The sequence below is a fragment of the Scomber japonicus genome, chromosome 11 (assembly GCF_027409825.1).
Source record: "Scomber japonicus isolate fScoJap1 chromosome 11, fScoJap1.pri, whole genome shotgun sequence".
Taxonomy (NCBI): Eukaryota; Metazoa; Chordata; class Actinopteri; order Scombriformes; family Scombridae; genus Scomber; species Scomber japonicus.
The window spans coordinates 12,461,104-12,482,086 of NC_070588.1; the positions used below are offsets into that span (position 1 = coordinate 12,461,104).

Consider the following 20,983-nt stretch of genomic DNA (forward strand, 5'->3'; position numbering starts at 1 on the left):
CATACAGACAAAAAGTGCAGACATACTGGCGTCAGTTTTTACAGAAGCTTGCAGACATCAGATCTGTCCAAAAAGGGAAAAACTCTGTCAAAGAAACAATAAGTGATATGTGAGAGAGGCGGGAAAGAAATATAATTTAGTTTATTTAAATTATATCTCGATGAAGTCACATATCAGAGGAGGAGGGAGCAGTCAAATGAATTACTGAATAAATAAGATAAATGTGATACGTGATGAGTGTTCAAAAATCACAACATTTGTAGCAATGTTAATACAAGTGACTTCAATGGGATTTCATCATTATTTCTTTATTTGCTTATGAAATTTGGTAATGTGTACTATGTGCTCCATTTAATGTTTACTCTCCCTGCTTTGTGTTTACAGAGAATAAAAATGTGACAGTGGACTAATCATCATACACACTTTTAACAGCACAATGGGGTCTCTTAACAGCTTATGTGCCCCGCTGGAGTGCCATGAGTTGCTGTAAAACAACTTAATCATATTATAATCATATAATATAATGAAGTTGTTAACAAGCCAAACAATTTAGAAAGGACATTTAATGGATCATCTACTGGATATCAAACCAAGTTTTAATTGTTTCACATTGTGCTTACATTAACCATAAATTGACTACACAGAATACTAGGTTAATAGGAGAGGAAAGCATACACAGTTCATGTAGACTGCTTCTAAAGAACTTACTCATCAATGAATTAACCTACATTCAGAGAGTATGTATGTATGAGAGTAATTACCACTCCCTGTGCAGGTATTAACTCCATCATCAAATACCAGTTTGTCTGGATCAACAGATAATTGCAGTGTATTCAAAACAGATACCTTGGGTGCTGTTTTAATCGCCCAACAACAAGCTTGAAGTGGCAGGTATGATGTATGTTCAGCAACATAAACTGTAAGTCACACTCCTAAAAATCAGCTGTGCCACTATCACAATAGTATAGACAACCTGCTGACAAGCTGATATGATCACATTAATCCACCATTTCACTCATGATTCAAATGTATCTAATGTTCTTAATAGTCAAATTATATATTAAACTGTGATTCATTCAGCAGCATTTGCACCATAATACTTTCAAGAATAAAACTTGAAATGTGACTGTTCTGACAAAATGAGAAGTTTCAGATTTATCAACTTATCTGTCCTGCTAACTTTAGATAGCTGCAGGGATGTAATGAACTGAAGGAGAAGCTTTTCATAGATTATAAAGCAGCTTAAGAGGCCCTATTAGATAAATACAGACTGCTTTACCTGCTTTTTTGTTCCTGCTTTAACCACATTAAAACATTAACTTTTTGACGCTGATTTAAAACAAAGACACTGATTGAAACAGTTAAAGCTGTTTCACATTTCAAACATTTTGTTGTTGCCGTTTGTTCTTGTGGATAAAAATCACTAGAATGATGTTACACCAGAAACAGACATGGTTCAGAGACATCTATTCTCAGGATGTATGAGTCGCTCTTTGGCCAAAATATCAAGAACTGACTTTGCGCCGCCTCATTTGAATGAATCTCGCACCTGAGTTTGCGACCTCCATGTAACTTTTACGTTGTGTGGCTAACAGTGTGTAGACTGAGGTGTTAATTATAAACAAGCTCATGTAAATTTGGCTCTGGATAAAATAATATCCTGAGTTTAATTATAAACTAAGTTGCTCGTAAAGTGTACCATTCATGAATTGCTCATCTAGATGAATCTCACACTGATTAAATCAAGTGTGTGTAAATGAATTGATTTAACATTTCTCATTGACATGTTCATATTTCTAAAGCTTAACGTTTGCGCTTCATCATACTTTTAGATCCTTTGTGTTGGATAGAGCTCAACTGATATATCGGTCAGCCGATACTCTCACAATATCCTGATATATTGGTATTGGTGAATATGTTGTCTGATATGTTCTGATATATAAAATAAATAAATAAATAAATAAATAAAAGTTATATAGGCAGCACTTTATGTATATTTTGTCATTTTTCTTAATTCAAGTTCAATATATGTCTGCGTTTCATAGCCAATTATAATGATTAAATCCCCAGCAGCTCTTCTACTGTTTCAGAGCGCTGATGTCATTTCATACAATAAAGTTTATTGTTAGACAGTAAAATATCATATCTTTGCCACAAGTGTTTGATAACTAGATTTTAGGGAACATTACAAAAAAAAAACTGTGTAAATGTATATATTCTGTACTTATAACATCATCAACCAATATATCGATATCGGAATGTTTTTGCTTCCTAATATCGGTATCGGCATCAGCCCCTAAAATCCAGTATCGTTCGGGCCCTAGTGTTGGAGTCCAGAACCAAGACAACCAAAAATTGAGTCACTATAGTATAAATGGAGAGATTTATGAAGTGACAGAAAACTGAGAAAACACTTATATGATACACTGCCTGGGCATTAATTAAGGCTATCCTCATCCTGATTTGACCACTTTCAATAAAATGGAAAATTGACTGCATTTTTTAAACCTGAATGCCTTTCATACACATGTCTGATCATCACAAATAATTTGGGGTCACTTGCATACACGGACAAGAGAAACCAGACACTAAAACTACCAAAGCACAGCAACACCATGTCAGGAAAAGTATCTTTGTTTTGCACTTTTTCCCACATTCCTTTTACCTTGTAACATCCTACTGCCTTGTTGATTTCTCCTTCTCTCTCGAAGAGCTGTCCGAGGAACTTGTGTGCTTTGGGGTCCCTCTCCTGGACTTTGAGATACTCTGATACATGTCTAGGAATATAAAAAAGAAAAAGAGCAGTGTTAAGATAATTTCGCTAGAGGGGCGATAACATTCAGTCAACCACAGGAAAAGGTCATGTGCCTACCTTTTTGCAAGTTCATACTCCTTTGCTTCAAAGTAGAGTTTTGCAAATAAAAATCCTTTGACTGGCTTCTGTGAAGAAGAAAAAAACATTGATACTGAAGATTAGTGAATTTTAATCATTGATTTCAGAGTGGCTGTGTTCACTATTACAGCTAATTGGCAAAGTTTATTGTGAAATAGTGAAATATCAAGCCTTCATTATATAGCTTGGTCAAGTGTTTTTAAGTGACCATATAAAATTATCAAAAAATTTAAATTATTATATTGATATTGTAATTTTTTTACTCCTTAAGTTAATATTGGTATCGGCCACAAAAATCCAGTATCAGTCGAGCCTTCCTCAGCAGTCAGTGATTATTGTACAACTACAACTCAGTGGGGTGAATACTACGTTTAAAGACGGAGCCCACGAGCTGCAGCTGAAAGGACTCATGTCCACTAGACCAGGATCTGTGCTCTCTTGAAGAGGTTTAATAACATGGACGCCTGTTTGTTCAGGTTCAGAGATGCTGTGAACTGGAATAAGTTACTTTTGGACGTTAAAACAATAAGACACCAGTAATTTCAATATATGAATTACATATTATCTGGCATTGTCAATTCATCATCCAAAGATGATGCAGGTACTTTTTTGTAGTATGATGCCACCTACACACCTGGACTCCTACATCTATACTTTAACATGAAGCTGCTTTTGTATCTGTATGTGATCCATTACCCTCCTTCTAAAAAAGTAAAATAAACTTGAAACTATGAAATTATTATTCAGGCTATATCTGCTCCTCTTCTTGTCAGTACCATAAACGTCTTTGATGCATAAAATGTTTAATGCAACAGGTGACGTACAAACGAAGCAACTCAAATCAATACCATTAGATTTCTGAATGAGCATTTGGGAGTGTGTAAACGACAAGTATTTTGCTCCAGATGAGTTAAAAAGGATAGGTTCACAATATTTAAAGTCTGTATTAGTCTGTATTAAAAACAACCTTCAGGTGTCAGTATGTACATAACAGAGGTTTCCCACATTGTAATTGTAATCACTCCTCCTGTTCATACTGGCTATTAAAAGATCCCCTTCAGATGCACTTTCAATGAAAGAAGTGGTGTCCACATAGATTTTCTGCAAAACTACAATTAAAAGTTGATGTGAAGCTTATATGAGGCTTCTTCAGACTGACTTCATCATATTAAGTGGATATCTGCCACATTTACATTTACTTTTTTAGCTTCAACTTCTCTCTTTGTCTTTCCCTAAGTACAGTAACAAATAAAGGACTTTATTGGCACTATAAATCACAATAGCAAACATCTTTATTGGCCAAGTATGTTCACAATATTAAGGACTTTGACTCCAGTTTAGTGGCCGTCAATGTGCTTACATATAAAAACACATCAATCTCCAGAAAAGACTTAAAGAAAAGCCTGAAACTTTGAAAGATATCTAATTTATTTGATTAATTTGGACAGCTGGAGCTTTATATTAGCTTCAGATAAACTTTTAAATACAGTTAGCACAGAAAGACGGATTTGACCCCAAGTACTTTAACTATAAGAGCATTATGAAGGGGTCTTCTAACCTTGATGGTGTGTATGAACGAGAAGGGATGATTACAGCACAGGGTTCCCACATTTTTATCAATGAATTTTCAAAACTTTCCCATAACTATTCCATAATATTTTACCCTATTTCCATGATTTAATTTAAGTAATTTAACAAAGGTAGTCAGGAAGATGCAATTACTTCCAGAGGAAGCGTTTGGCCCCAGATCACATACTGGAAGATATTAAAAAGCTAAATTGGTGGTATAGAGTCTACTGATTTTTGACATGGTAAAAGTGGGGGGTCCATGTTCCTGCCTTATATCCATTATCTTTCATATCAGAGCAAGTAATCCCTAATTCAAAACTTTTCCAAAACATTCACCTAATTCAAACCCATTCCCAGGCCTGGAAAACAGTTTTTCTAATTTCAGAACTTTTCCAGGAATTTCATGACCGTGGGAACCCTGACAGCAACAAAACCACGCTTCAGTGTTAATTTGGACTCTTGTTATTTTTTCATAAAGAGTTGTAAAATTGTGAACTCGTCCATTGAAATCGTTAGGAGTAATCATGAGCTGTGTGTGTGGTAGCTAAGTTGACTAGCTCGGCTGAAACAAGCCCATGCCGCGCGTTTTCAGACATGACGAGGCGTCATCGTGTCTGTTAGCGCCGCTTAGCCTTTGGATACAAACCCTCCCGGCCATTGACATATGTCACACTTAACACAAAACTAACACAGTTCAAATCTGTTCACATAAAGCTGCCACTAGTGCACGTTTTGGTGGTGCTGCCCGGGCCTGTGTCCTCACGCCGGGTTGGCTGTAAAATGATGGCAACGGGACGCTAGCGTTAGCCGCCGGTTGAACTTACCTCTTTGAGGGAGGGAGAGGAGCTCTGTACGGAGGAAACGTACCGGTCCACTTCTGTCTTACTCCGCCGCATTGCTCCCAGATAATAATAATAAAAAACACAAACTACTTACGCAGTCAAATGTGGTACATGTAATACGAGAAATTCACAAAAAATATAATAAAAAGCTGTCACAACAGTTACTCCGTAAGCGTTAACTCCCCATGATGACAATATTGCGCAGTCTCATAACGTCAAATGGCAGCGGAGAGGGGTCACGTGGGTAGTGTGCTTACTTGAATCCGGCTCCTGTCCAATGAGAGTTGAGTATTCAGTGTGACGCACGCTGACGCACATTAGTAACCCTAGATATGCGATATCGCGAGAGTAATATATTTAACTCAAACTATGATCTTTTTCCTAACAATTTATTTTTATTACCCACATTTCCCAGACCTTAGCTACAGGTCTGTAACACGAAATTATTTTGTACATTGACAGTACCCACAATACAGAAATATAAGTAAATCTCGCGAGAGTTTCTCAGAACTAGGGTTAGCTGGACCATACAGTAACTTATGTAGTCTTTGATCTTTGGGAAAGCATGTTTATAAATTATTATGCGGAGTAAAGGGAATTACTATAATCGCTCTTTTCATTATTGCTTTGCAATTAGCTTCCGCATACGTTTTAATTATTATTTTTAAACAATTATTACTTTCTTTTTATTATTGGACTACTATGATCATTGTTATGTATTTTTCTTATCACTTAAAAGTTATTGATATTGGATTTATATATGATGTTTATGTTATGGTGTTTTCTTTCTCTTGTTTTATTTATACTATGTGATGAAATTAGTTTGCATCATGGAGAACAAAGTAGGCCTACATGCATGGACGAAATGTCAAATAAAAATAAAGAACAACCATAAATTTATACTAATATAATTATTCCATATTACACTAAACAAATACCAATGATGGTATTAATTAAGAATATAAAAGTTGCAAGCAATACTTAATAATATTTTAGTATGTATTTTGGTAATATTTTCAGATTTCTTTTTCTTTAATAAATCCATGAATGTTGCCTTCATCAAGGTTTTTTTTTAAGCAGTTAAACCTTTTTTAAGGACTGTCAGTGTGTGTTAAGTGATATAAGTACAGACATTACTCCTTTATCAGTGTGATATAAGTACAGACATTACTCCTTTATCAGTGTTATATGTGTTTTGTGCCCTGTAAGAAGAGGTACAGCAGTATACTCATTTAACCCATGTTACTTTGCCAAGGAATTGCCTTTTAGCCCAAATAACTCTTGAGTATGTTACTTTCAAGTAGGCCAATCAAACAAAAGCAGCAAGAAAGCCATCTGAAAATACTAATTATGCATTAACATATATTAAATCTAGTTATTCTAGCCTAACTTTAAGTTTAATAAAATGTTCCCTTTGATTCCTATACATGCTTATGATGTCATATTACCATGTGAGAGATGCGAGAAAGTAAAAACCAGAAACATTACTACATACACAGTGATAGCATTGACATACTATACATGTTTATTCAGGTGGGTTGACAGACTTATCTTTGATATTATGATCAATAGCTTTCCATTCAAGTCTAAAACATGCACTTTGGTGTGTTTACATGAATAAATACTGTATTTTGACAAGCATTGTGAGGTTAAAATACATATCTGTGTATATCTGTGTAGAGTCACCTCAGTCACTCTAGTTGTAAGATATACAGCTTTATACTGCACTATTTTTAGTGGTGCTGAAGTTCTGCTTCACAACAGTCCAGTAGGTAGTTGCACCTCTACATGACCTGTGAGAAATGGTTTGGCATAAGTAATGAAATTCAGGACAGAAACATGTGGTTTGTGTTTCTGTGAAATTGTGGAATGTGTCTTTCTATTAAACTGCTATATAAAAGACAAGCTTTCTATGGTAAAATACTGCTCAAGCAAAACATTTTTTGAATGGGAATTATTATTTTTTTTTTACCATTTAACAATTGGCTTTCTTTCCTAAGTGGGTCTGAGCCTTGAGGAAGTCTGTATACCTCACTAAGAGGATCACTTTCCTTGGATTACAAAGAGTGGAGACTCATGTTCTAACATCTAACATTGCTCTCACATCCGGTCTCTGCACATGCCACAAGCCATCAAGTTGTAACACACAAGAGTTTCCAATTGCCCTGCAATAAATCCTGCCACAGTGAAGCTTATTATGTTCAGTATTTGTTGACACGGTGTATGAGGTGTTGATTCTGCTATAAGGTCATTTCTGACGCTGTATGAGCAGTAGTTGGTGGTGGTGTTGCACAGGATTGCTGTATTTTTATTATACTAGATTGTACAAGTGAACCTAATAAACTGGTAACAAGGTGTAAATACCAGTTTGCATAGATATCGCTCCACATATACAATTCATAGCACATAACAAGATTATCCAGCAAACTTCAGGGATGGTTGAATCCATTTCTGAAGCATTGGGGAGGATACAGTATACTGATGCAAGAAAAAAAACAACAACTTTATAATGCTAAACTTATTTTGTACAATATCAAAGAAAATAAGCATTTATAATAAATGAAATAATACATATTGGTGGAAAACAGTAAATATTAGAGACATTAAACATTCAACAAAACTGAATTCTTTTCCTCAACTTTCTTTGGGTTTTACTCTACTATTATAAGAGTATCAGTAACATAGGTCAAACAGAAATTGGCAAACAGCTTAACAATCTGTCAACAGAGGTTTTATTATTCCCATGTTTCTAAGTTTATTCTGTACATCATCATAAAATAGCGGACCCTCATCATATGTGTTTGGGTATAACATATATCTAGCAGTGAAAAAAGGCAAGCATGTGAATATATATACAGTACAGTACTGTATTTGAGCCAAAAGGCACTGAACGGGTTAAAGTTAAACCTTCTGACTGACGGCCTGTCGAACCATCTGTCAGTTTCAGACTCATGAAATGACCCTAAATGTTTTGCAGCTGTAACTAAAGCCACTAAAATAACGGATCCAAAATTTAACATACCACTGATGTGAAACACACAAATGCTATCTTAACCATGATTGTCGATTGTGTAGATGTGACTTCTCCCTCGCAAGGCCACATTAGGGTCTCATCTACCTCTCCCTCCCTCCTGGCTGCTCGACTGCGTGTTTACTTCCGTGCAACGGTTTCAGACAGCTTCTTCAGCCTCTTCTTCAGCTCCAGAGGGAATTTCTCATAGCACTTCTTACACACTGGCTTCATGTCAAACTCCACAAACTTGTTCCTGTAGAGGAGAGACAAATGGTAAATTAGGTGTTGAGGTCTGTCTAAGTTATGTTTGTAGCTCCACTGGTTATAGAAAAATCATACATCATACTGCACAGCATGTTTTCTCTTTATTTTATACTTACTAGGAAATTACCTCTTTTTAGATTACTTACATATTATTTTTGGAGTATTTTCTGATTTACTTAATTGCATTTTTTATTACAAAATCAGTACTACTGCTCAACCCACGTGACCCCCATGCTCATCATTTTTCAACTTACCTAAGACCTTGTAGCACAGCAAAATTGTATTGTAATTGCTCCTGAGTTAGATTTTTAGTCAGTTAGTTAGTTATGTAACCTCTAAACCTTTCACTTTTTTTATACTTTTTGGCCTTGTAAGCTTAACTGACTGCAGACAATACATGGGAGAGGAGGAGGGGGCCGGGGTACAAGTAAAGATCCCCTGGCAGAAAATCAGGGACATTACAATAATACAGTATGCGTCTTAACCACTGGATTAAATGGTAACCCATCCCAAAACTTGCAAGTACAAATATATATGTAATTTTTTTTTCTACATTCTTACATTTTTTTAATTAACTACTGCGCTTGCTTGAAAGAAAACATGATTGTCTATCACTACGTGTGTGATGTAGATCCACAAGCAAAAAAAAACCTCTAAACATTTGCTATGATTACATTTTGATAATTGTAAAGCCCTGAAAGTTCAATGGTCTTTAAGGTTGCTTTATAGTTGTTTTCTGTATCAAATGCCTTTAATTCCACTAACACTGGTCAGCTCTGTAAACCTCCAGCTGCCCCTGGACGGCATTTCCTCTCAAAGCAGATAATCGCTGGCAGGACTGGGGCACGTGTCAAACCTGGTGGGACCTGGGCACTACAGCCGAGGCCAGAAAGCTGCCGGAAGTGATTAAGGCTTTACCCTTTAGGCCCAGACAGACCGAGAGACCCAAGAAACAAAGCCGTCCCTTCAGCATGTGACTGATCTGATTTTCCTGTTTGCATAGGAGAGGTTACCAAAGTACCAGCCTAATCTCTACTGGCTGAGAAGTGATCATGTACCGAAACACTTCCAGTGTTAGGTCACTCAGATGTGTTTACCTAAATCTGCTTTCATCATCAACATGGCTAAATACAATAACAATAGTAAGAGGAATGAAAGTGACATGGAGCGTGTTTGAAATATGATGAAGACGAAACAGAAAAAGTTAAGCAACAGGCAGGAAGAAAGATGTAAACTGACCAAAGGAAGAAGAGTGGAAGTGTGGAGAAAGGAGAAAGATAGCATCACAGACACATGGGTATCAAAGTTTTCTTCTTCTTCTCTTTTGAGTCACGTTCACGCTTGGCCAACCGGCGTTTCATGTCGTCTGGCAGGCGTTCATAGCAGCGCTTACACATCGGCTTCAAATCCACTTCCACAAACTTATCCCTGACGGAGCAGGGAGGGAAGAGAGAAGATTGTAGGAGGGGAAAGAGAAGAGGAAGGGAAGGTGGATCAGAAGGAAAAGAGACAAAGGAAGCAAGGATAGAGGGAAGAAAGAGCAGCGAGACATGAAAGAGGAAAAGTAGGAGGAGAAGAGGTGAGTGTTAGAGAAAGGGCAAGGGAAAAGGAAAGCAAGAGAATGAAACATGAGGACGAAAATAGGGATGATAAAGGGTAAGAGAGGTGGAGAGAGAAGACCACAGAGACACAAGGTTATAAGAGAAAGGTGATAAAGTCAGGAATGAACAGGACTGAAAATCAGGCAGTTCACAGCAGATATGAAAACAGTCCCAGATGCAGCACAGTTGTGAAAGAGAAAAATTAGAAAGTCAACAGAGAGAGAGAGAGTGACCAATTCACACCTGAATTCCACCAAGTATAACTAATACAGAATGAGCACATTACCCAGGTTGAAATGTGACTCCACAGTGACACTATTTATGTTGAAGTGTGTGTCTTGGACTCGTGTGTTACTTACTTGAGGGTGAGCTTGGTGTTGCAAGTAGAGCAGGCGAAACAGTTGACACACCACGCCTTGTTGAGGGCAGACACCACTGAAAAAATAGCAGAAAGACACACCAGAGAGTCACATGAGATACAGTCCCAGATCACCATCACATGAGCTGAAGGGGTTTATTCTTGAATTCAGAATCTAATTTTCAAAGGGCTCCAGTCGACATCATAGAAAAGAAAAGCAAAAAAAGTTAAAACGGCACTTATGAGTTTGGACGCTAACAGAGCTGCACAATGAATGATATAACAACCTCTGTAACAGTTTTAACATTCATATACATATTTTTAATCAGGAAAAGCTATCTCACCATCTCCCTCAATGACACGGTTGCAGTGGTAGCAAACATCTCCAAACAGCTGAGCATGACGAGGGAAGAGAAACAGAGAGGGTTAGCAACGTAGAGTCCCATCTTATGAGTTATAAAATTATGTAACACAACGCAGCAGTCTTTGTCTTTGTCATGGTTCAAACTGAACACTTTGCGTTCAGATGTCATGCAAACAAGCACGGGCTACAAGGGTATCCCTAAAAGCAGAAGTACTGTGCTGAAAAAAACCACTAGGTGGAGACATTACATTGACTGATGGAGGTCTTTCTGACCCAGGACAGTTTTAGATTGAGAGTTCAGACTCCTCCATCAAAACTAATACAGTGCACAGCAAAACCTTTCATTTATTATTATTTTTTATAATTGAATTAAGAAAACTTTTCCTTAAGACAAGTAATGATAACTAAATATCCAGAATAAAGTGTCATTATGTAGATACAATTGTATGTTGTCTTATATCTATAAAATAATATGAATGCCTGGAAATTTCAAAAATCAAGGAAAACTGCCTTAGACACAGGTAGAATATCAAAAATTCAATTAATTTCTTTCTTATTATGACTTTTCATCCAACTGTTTTCAAGTTGTTGTGATTCAAAGTGAGGACTGACTCTAAAATTGGTCAAAATGGTGTGATAATGTGCTGTCATACTGAAAAATGACTTCTTTAATTACTAGATTAGCTTAACAAATGCATGGCTTTTTTTTGCAGCCAACTCTAAAACTTCAGATATGTTAAACTTTCCCTCAGGACCAGGACCAATTTTTAATCCTTTCATCGTCACTTCATAATTTAGCATCACTGGAGTCAAATGTGGCCACTGTTGGCTGCTAATCTTGACTTTGGTACTTGAGAGTTGGGCTCTTTTTATGAATTGCAGGCTACAAATGGATCCAGAGGAGGAGATATTTCATGACAGACAAAACAAAGCTGTGTGCTTGAGTCACTATTTCTGTGTTCAATGCGAATGTTCTGATAATTCAGTCGAGTGTTACCTGGTTGTAGTGTGTTTCGCAGTAGGCCAGGCCCTTGCGTTCGTAGTGACGGTGTCCAAGGAAGGGTTTCTCACACTTAGCACACACAAAATGCTGCAAACAAACCCATAGCCATGCACACATGGTTAGCACAGCAATCAGCCAGTTCAATAACACTTTCAAACTGTGCCGCAGAAAGCAGCACAGTCTGGTTTAGACATTATCAGGTCAGGTCAACAGCACATCAGTTCAGTCCAGCTGTTCTGTTACTGCGTCCAAACTGAACACAAAGAGAAGAGAGGATGGAGCTTCAGAGGTTTTAATCCTCCAAACAGACACGTGAGGAATTAATGGTAGGTTTTGACATAAATTCAAGTGAAATGTCCAATATTTCTGATAAAGTGCAGTCTAAGTCCTCACAAGTGATTGTACAAGGACCCCTCGTGTCTGTGAGCAAGGACAGCATGGATGAGTCACAGGGTTACACTAATATGGATTTTTAAAAGCCAAAAACAAAGTTGATTTTGATGAATGAATGTAAAAAGTCCCCTGAAAGAACATGAGATATGAGCAGATAAATAAAACCCCAGAAGCCATTATCAACTCATTTAATCCCAAATTGTTCTTGGCTATGTCAATTCATGGCTCTAACCTCCAAAGTCAACACATAGCACACATTTTATGGCTTTTGTTTTCTATTTTCAGTGACTATGGGAAACTGCAAAGTCAAAATTTGGAAAGTGTATTATTTGGATAACTAACTTGTTTGAAGTAAGTGGATTGAACAATATACAGTAATTTATATAATGGCATCAAGACAAAAGTTTGAGACAATATGGCCAGCAGTTTTCAAAATCTCATGCTCTGAACCAAAGTGATGGTCAGACAGAGAGTTAAAAAAAAGACCAATAATTAACTTCTGTATTAGTGTAACCCTTGTATAGAGTCCAGGCGGGGAGAAGCGAGACACAGGGCAGCAGTCAGCTTCACGCCAATCCTAAATTATCTCACCATATCAAAGTGTCTCTCACAATAGGCACGACCACCTCGCTCATAAAACGGGTGGCCCTGAAATGGGCGCTCACACACAGTGCATACGTGATGCTACATATGGAAAAGGCAAGATGGGAAAATGGCCATAAAATGTGAAAAGACAGATGAGAAGTGGAATGACACCAGACAGAAAAGAATAAAGAGACAGATTGCAGGTAATGGAGGAATGATGTAGGAGTGGAGATGACTGAACACAACTGTGGAGATAAAACTGGTAAAAGTATGAGTCACACACAAGACTGTGTTGAAAAGCTCTCACTGGTATGAAATGAACAGAAAATAAAGCAGAAAACAACAATTTCTATAAAAACTCTTGAATATATAACTACTTTCAGCCACTCACATACTGTATGTCTAACTCAAAGTAAAATGAGTAGGAATAAATTAAACATTGTTATAAATATTGAGATCAAATAGAACATAGACACTGTAAATACATCTGAAAGTGATCTGACAGTCAGGACGTTTTGACATTTAGTCAGTGTCTTAAATTTAAGCTGTATTAATCTCAAGGTAACTGAAGTGGTTTTCAAAAAGGTGTACAGTTTAACATCGCACCTCCACATGCCACTGCTTGCCCATGGCGTTAACCACACGGCCCTCGATGGGTCTTCTGCAGGCACCACAGATGGGGACACCCATCTTGTCATGGCAGGGCAGACAGTAGAGCTCTCCCTTCAGCTCTCGGGCATCCGCAGTCAGCTCCTTGCTGCAGAGATGGAGGGAAATTACACTTGATAAAGCTTTAATCAGGTAAGGCAAACTGATGGGTTTACAAGGCATTTCAACACATTTAAATTATGCAAATGACAAAAAAGCATTTTCACAAAAGAAGAAGAAAATAATGCAGATTTTGAACGTAAATGTAAACTCATTAGGCAGTTTATTAGGAACACCTCTGCAACCTAATGCAATCTATAGCAAAAAAAGGCTTTAATTTCCATCGAGATAAAGAAAAAAGTATTTATCTATCCATCTATCTATCTATCTGGCAAAAAAATTAAATATATGAGCTTTGTGAAAGTAGATTTGCACAGGTGTACCTAATGAAGTATTTGATGAATGTATTCATATTTAAAATAGGAATATTTGAAAAAGACACAACATCTGGTAATAATATGATGTCAGCAATGGAAAATCACCCCCAAACTTTAACTGATGGAGAAATTCTAGATTGTTTATAAATCTCATAAGAATACTGGTGCTGGCCATTTGGCCATTGATCGTGCGGCTCTTCTGGGCTTTCCAAATGTTTAACCAAATGGATCAAATTCTGATAGTGAAACAAGTCATTTCACGGGGGTTGTGTGAACTATTTATTCACCATTTTACAGCCGCAACAGTAGATTACATACTTGGACAAATCCTGGTGGGCCATTAAAAATGTTTTCGGGCCAGTGGACTCCCAAAATATATCAGTTTTTCCAGCCTTCTCTGTGTGCCAGTCATTCAGTGTGTGCATGAAAGCGTGCTGCATGCATGTATCAGGCAATGACTGAGCGCTCCCCTTTACTCTCACTGCCACAAGGGGGAGACAAAAGTTCCACACTCCAGCTTTAAGCTAGCACAAATATATGAATGATTAATGTTAAACTCAATCATATCATATTTTATCAATATCGTTAAATTGAGAATGGAGCTGAATTTATAGCTTTTTGATAATGTTTCTGCTTCTTCTGAATTAATTTTTCTAAAGCATGGGATAGAGGAGAAGAGTAAAATACGACAGATAGATTCCTCAGACTGTATTCTGTATTGATTGCAGATGATTGGTTTATGAACTGGATCAAATATACAGTGTTTGACACTAATGGATGCATTTAAGGATGTTGTATTGTTTGGATTTGTGTATTGTGATTTTTGCTTATGGGGCTGTGTTTGTATGTTTCTTATATTTCCATCTTTGGATATCCCCTGGAGCATAATTTATGTGTGGTTTATGTTTATACTTGGATTTTGATGAAAAATGCACTGTGCAGAGTTATATTACAGTACAATTACAGACCTTACCCTTCTCATACAAGAGGTGTTGCAACACTTTAGCTGAGTCAGATCACTGTAAGTGTATGACTGTGCTGTATGTAGGAGTGTGCGACCCACCCATACAGGCTTCCTGGCTGCAATATTCGTAATTTGCGTATAACAACTATGTTTTTTATTAGAGTACACCCTTTGGAGTTATTCAAAAACAGTGTTGCTATTACACACTTTATCCACCAGAGAGCACTGATAAGTCCATCATTTTGGAAGTGCTGCCTGTGCTGCATTTGATCTAATTTTTCAGACTGTGATATATTTGTAAGATCTGAGAAGTGTTTTTTTTTAAATAAAAACATTTAATCAGTGAATCAAAGTTGCAACATATACTTATAATAATAAGCCTGATAATCAGTGTGTTTCATGATTTCAGGGTTTTTATATTTGAGCATGAAAGTGTGCAACTTGGCAGCAATATGACTTCATAACACCTGAAGTGTGATCCTGATGTAGAATTAAAAGACTTCCACCTGTGAACACATAGTTTATTCAGGACTATTCACAACCTGACACAGCTTGCTTCCCCTACATATCACCCTTCCCTCCCACCTGCTCTGAATGATTTGTGAAACTTGGCACAGCTGGCCAAGTTTGTGTCTGTGCATGTTTACCCGCAGTTGTTGCAGTTGAAGTGATCAGGATGGTAGGGGTCATTCTTGAACAGAAGAGGCTGCTCGTCAATAATGGCGTGGCACTTCTGACAGATGTACTTGCCAAGGCCACGAGCTTTCTCTCGGTTATGGCACGGACGGCACAGGTGCCTGATGGGAGAGAGAGTTAGAGAGAGAGAGATAGGGACAGATGAGGGAAGGAAATGATTTTAAAAAAAACTCTCAAAGGCCAAAACGTACTTGATTTGAAACTACTGATCTTCTAAGTTGGATCAGTAAGGTATCTAACGTGTTGCATAGTGATTCAACTGAGGAATCTCCCCTGGAGCTGGAAGAGATTTGACAGGTAATGGTTGTATTTTTTCTGTGTGATACAATGAATCCACAGAGCCAGAGGGTGTATGAAACAGCAGAAAGAGAATCCACCGCAAGTCCTCGTCTCAAGTTTCACGACTTATACAAACTGCAATTCTTTACAAACAAAGTAATATAAATACTGAAGTAGTGTGACATAGAAAAAAAGCCTTTAATTAATGTGATAACTATCTCTAAAACTGACCTTCCAGCATTCTTGACAAATCCAACATCGGCGAGCACAGCCTGGCAGATATCACAGCAGAAACACTCAGGGTGCCAACTGTTGTTCATGGCCTTGATCACACGGCCGATGATGAACTCACCTGAGAGAAGAGCAGATGATTACGTGGAACTCGTTAATGAGAAAACATCTGGATATTTACTGTCCGAAAGGCATTAACTCTTTTCATTTACTGCAGTTTGTACACTTACCACACTGGTGGCAGCAGGGAGCAAACAGCATCTGGAAGTCATGCTCACAGTATTTCCTGCCTTCAAACTGTAACACAATAATACAGTTTGTACACTATTTATCACAACTGTACATTTGATTACTATAATTACAATTAAATTAATAAACATTATATTCCTAAAAGAATATACAGTGCACAATAAACCTCTTTTTCTAACATAAGACGATGGGGTGTTGATCAGAAATGGCAGCAACAATACATCTGTTATCAACACAAATACATCTCAAAGCAGAATCGGTGCATGTGGCGGCTCTATTATGTTGAGATTTGACAGATTTAGTGCAGGAAATGTTGAGAAATATGTTGGATAGGATAGTTGATACAGTTTAACGACAACAGCTGCAAAACATCTTCAGCAACAACAACTTTCAAACAGTGTTCAGTGCATCATTAATTCACTGTTCATGTACTGAGGACATCCAAAACTGTCTTTTAACAATCTCTGCATAGCAAAAAAAAAGTACATAATTATTGGTGTGCATTTTAATTGTATGTAAATACTTTATAGGCTATAGCTTTATTTATGGATTAATCCTTTTACATTGATAGTCAATGTTTCGTAATAATCATTTCAGAACCATTCTAATAGGGGTGTGACGAGACTAAAACGTGACGATATTTCGTCAAAGTGAATGTTGTCGCAAAGCTATAATTAAGGGGCGCACCAAAAAAAAAAGGAAAGACGATCGGGTTTCTATCGATCATCTGCTCGTCATGTCTTCTTTTTGTAATGTCAAGTGTGGATCATTAACCTTGTTACAGCTTCTACCTGCTGAGATCTCAGTCAATAGTAGGAGATGAGGAGAGGAGCAGTGGTAAGTTAGCCTCAGGTCTCTACACTGAGCCTGTGGTAGGAGGCGCGGAGGAATCTAGCTGAGCTATGGAAGCCTAATGATGCCAAAAAATAAAATGAGTCACACTACCAACTTGTGTATTTATGTGATACAGAATTTGTGCAATTTACTTTTATTTCTGTGTTTTTTTTTATTAGGAATAAGTTATAATTTGTGATAATTGGATTCTTTATTTAATTTATATTCATATATTAGATTTGTTTCTACTCTTTATCATTTACTTTTTGGTATTTTAGATTGTATCTAACTTTTGTATTTATGGTTGTTATTTCCATTAATACCAAAATGATCCATCTATAAAATATCTATATGGGGAAACCTTTTACAGTGCTGCATACTGCATGATAATTATATATTTAGAAAGTAGAACTAAAGTGATTCATTACAAGATGATTAGTTAAAACATTTCAAAATGCATCTGCATTATTTCCATTTTGTGAAGTTCAAATAAAAGAACAGTCATATATTTCCTCATTGAAGTTTTCTTAAAAATATAGCTAAAGTCTCGTCTCGTCTCGATCTCGTGAACCCAATATCATGTCTTGTCTCGCGAACTGAGTGTATCGTCACACCCCTACATTCTAATGTAGCTGATTTTAGTGTATAGTATTTTCAAAAGCCTCAATATTTAAAAAATTAACCAATGATCATCACCAGCATCACACATAAAACAATTAATTTACCTATAAGGCCCTATAAGCCCTATTTATTTTCCTCATGTGTTTGCGGGCTATTAGGGCTCAAACACACAGAGGGAGCAGTGATATCCTGCTGACTGACGTTTATTTATGGCAGGTAGAATTATTTACAGGGAGTCAAAGGTTAATGCACACTAACACCCTTGGCTTATATTGATCGCAGCTTTAGAGACACTTTGTCTTTGACAGACTGACAAACAGAAGAGCATCAGGTTCTCTGGGGCCGGCCGGAGAGACATCTGGCCTTGAGTCAGGGCTGGTGAGCAAACAGCTTCCTGGCAGAGGGCTCCTAATAATTCAATACTGCAATAAGGTCGTGCTCACCGTGCTTTATTTACCTCAACACGTCCAAGAGATGTGCAGGAACAAGAAACCCCCATTTACACTACACTGTGGTTAAAATGTATTTCAGGGAAGAGATCCACACACGACTCTGAATGTACCGATCTGTCTACACAGGTTTTAACTGTGTATTTGGATCAGAGTGTAAATTTAACTTTACTGCAGGGCCTGCAGCAAGTGTATATGAACAAGTGCAGATAGCAGCTGCATGCTTCAGTGTTTTCCTCTAAGGCATGTCTAAACCATTCAAAGCAATTTGTATTTTTTTATGTATGCACATAATGACTATATAAAGTCCAGATCATTTGCAATACCATAAATCATGTCCTCTGGCTGTGCTTAAATCTGTCAGTGAATGCATCATCTTTTCACTGCTGGATGATGAGAGATGAGACGTACATTAAAAAAGCAGCAGTGAGGACAAAGGTGTTACCTCATAGAAGAGTCCTTCTGGGAACTGCTGGAAACATTGGGCGCACACGAAGCACTGCTCGTGGTAAAGTTCCCCGTTACTGTTCACGATCTTCTCTGCTGGGGCAAAACCACTCTTGCAGCGCTCACACATGGCATTGGCCAGCGCGTTGGCCATGTTGCTAGGAAGAAAAAAATATCACAATCAGGATCGGTGTGGACAAAACATCTCATGAAGTATACTGTAAGAGGTTTTATGAGTAGGAATCTGACTGCTAATTTATTTAATATCCATTAATATCACAATATATTTGTATCCTTATTATTTGCTGTTAATTTAGAAACTGTTCCATGAACTTATATTACAGTGTGTGCAGCTATATGCACTGACAAGGATATTTAACTGAGAACCAAAGTTAAACTTGAGATGTTTTATGGCTTTGAAAATATATATATAACTGTAAATTCATAACATAAGACAAGATATGCTGCTATATTATAGCTTTATAATTTACTATATTTCTTAAAAGTTCATTTTATCATAAAGTATGGGATTGGATGTGACCGCACATTGGTTGTACATGTTGAAGGAATTTGTGTCATATTTCTTAAAATGATTATAATGGACTGTGAAATCCTCTGGGTCAAGCCTGGACACACCTAACACTAACACTTTAACATCTATCACATGTCTCTCCTGTTATGAAAACAGCTGGAAGATGTACTCTGCACCGGGAGAAAGGAGAGCAGAGTGGGGAAAATGTAATGCAAGAGTTTATCGACCCAGTGCACGCAGACACGCAGACACGCACGTGCGCACACACACACACACACACACACACACACACACACACACACACACACACACACACACACACACAAACAATATCTTGGTTCAGCGCTTATTTTGGCTGTACTCATAGGGGCATGGGGATAAATGATATGAGAAACCTGTATGGTTTCTTTGGAGGGTGAAGTTACCAAATGTCCATCTGCACTGAAGTCTGTATTAGCAGTGTATCTGTAATGTGTGTGCGTGTATGTGTGTGTGTGTGTGTGTGTGTGTGTACAGATGTGGGTTAATATGCTGTGACAATCTGCCAAAAACACCAGTCTGACTTATTACGCTGACTGTTTAAAGTACAAACCCTGATAACGAGATGTAGACTTCGTGTGACAGATGAATCACATATAATTATAATCAATATTGTTACTTCATCTTTGCACAAAATTACTGTAATATATCAACTGGGCTAGGCCACAGACACACACTGGTGCCAGATACTGCAACACATAATGTGACACACCCTAAAAACCTGCCACCGTGCTTCATAAAAAGATATTTATTGTCTTTCTTGTCTTTTTTCTGCTCATCATCACAACACAACAACAAAAATCTGATTCACATTACACAGACCTTCACAAACCCACCATACAAACAATTCACACCACAGGAACACATCTGTCATCTGTGTTTGCTCTTGATTGTCAGACTGACAAACATAGTAAATGATCTGGAAACTGAAAATGATCTGTGACATGCAGTTGTCAAAAACGTCAGCTTATATTTACAGCATCTAGTTTTTATAGCTGTTGACTATGTGGGAAGTCACGTCTTCTTCCTAACACTGCTCACAGCTGGCTGATTGGCATGTTTCGGACCGGCCTGAAAATAATGATCAAATAAATGTTTTTTAGACTTTGATCTCATAGGAAACTTGAGCAGTAGAGAGTTACTTCTTCTTCTATTAAAATTATGGATGTTATAAATGTAGTACATCACATCATCTCATGACATACGTTGATATCTCACCAAACCCTATTTCTATTACAAATTTATGCTTAGGCTGAACCTTGGACTAAATCCACGATGATCCTAACCTGAAAACAAAATGATCAAACTGCTCCAACCCGAGCATGAGCAGCCAGTGTACAAAACTACAGCATACTAACTAATCAATGGCAAATGTAACTAGCGGATGGACACAATTAACAACTTCATACCTGAGGCAGACTGGAAGTAAACATGTTCTACACAAAGAGAAAAAAGATGGTGGACCCATCCTGGCTTATCTGCTTTGTTTAAAAGGTCAGAATACCAAAGTGTTTCTAGGCAACACACACACACACGCGCGCACGCATACACACACCATGTAAGATTTTTATGGAGTGATGCCATCTGTTCATATTAACTTAATTGGATCAACTCAGGAATTAACAAGAATTCCAAAAACTCCCAGACACACTGCTCACCACCTCTTATTTCT

The 20,983-nt window shown here is 37.4% G+C and overlaps 2 protein-coding genes across 7 annotated transcripts in view; both read right to left on the minus strand.

The window, feature by feature from the left end:
* Positions 1–5,378, minus strand: part of ranbp2 (RAN binding protein 2) — a 28,646-nt gene extending 23,268 nt beyond the window's left edge. Inside the window, exons 1-3 of the mRNA XM_053329241.1 lie at positions 5,287–5,378; positions 2,873–2,940; positions 2,666–2,777 (exon numbers count right to left, since the gene is read on the minus strand). Of these exons, the coding sequence (XP_053185216.1) occupies positions 2,666–2,777; positions 2,873–2,940; positions 5,287–5,358 (252 nt within the window). The 5' untranslated portion in view covers positions 5,359–5,378. The remainder of the gene's footprint in view (positions 1–2,665; positions 2,778–2,872; positions 2,941–5,286) is intronic.
* A 1,475-nt stretch (positions 5,379–6,853) lies between these two features.
* Positions 6,854–20,983, minus strand: part of LOC128368431 (LIM and senescent cell antigen-like-containing domain protein 1) — a 32,149-nt gene continuing 18,019 nt past the window's right edge. For 5 of the 6 annotated variants that reach the window (XM_053329244.1, XM_053329245.1, XM_053329243.1 and 2 more), the window contains exons 2-10: positions 18,739–18,898; positions 16,371–16,437; positions 16,141–16,261; positions 15,582–15,731; positions 13,492–13,642; positions 11,902–11,994; positions 10,885–10,933; positions 10,542–10,617; positions 6,854–8,570 (exon numbers count right to left, since the gene is read on the minus strand). In XM_053329244.1, coding sequence (XP_053185219.1) covers positions 8,456–8,570; positions 10,542–10,617; positions 10,885–10,933; positions 11,902–11,994; positions 13,492–13,642; positions 15,582–15,731; positions 16,141–16,261; positions 16,371–16,437; positions 18,739–18,898 — 982 coding nt within the window. In that variant the 3' untranslated portion in view covers positions 6,854–8,455. Of the gene's footprint in view, positions 8,571–9,874; positions 10,010–10,541; positions 10,618–10,884; positions 10,934–11,901; positions 11,995–13,491; positions 13,643–15,581; positions 15,732–16,140; positions 16,262–16,370; positions 16,438–18,738; positions 18,899–20,983 lie in introns of all 6 variants that reach the window. The other variant, XM_053329248.1, reaches the window with a different exon arrangement.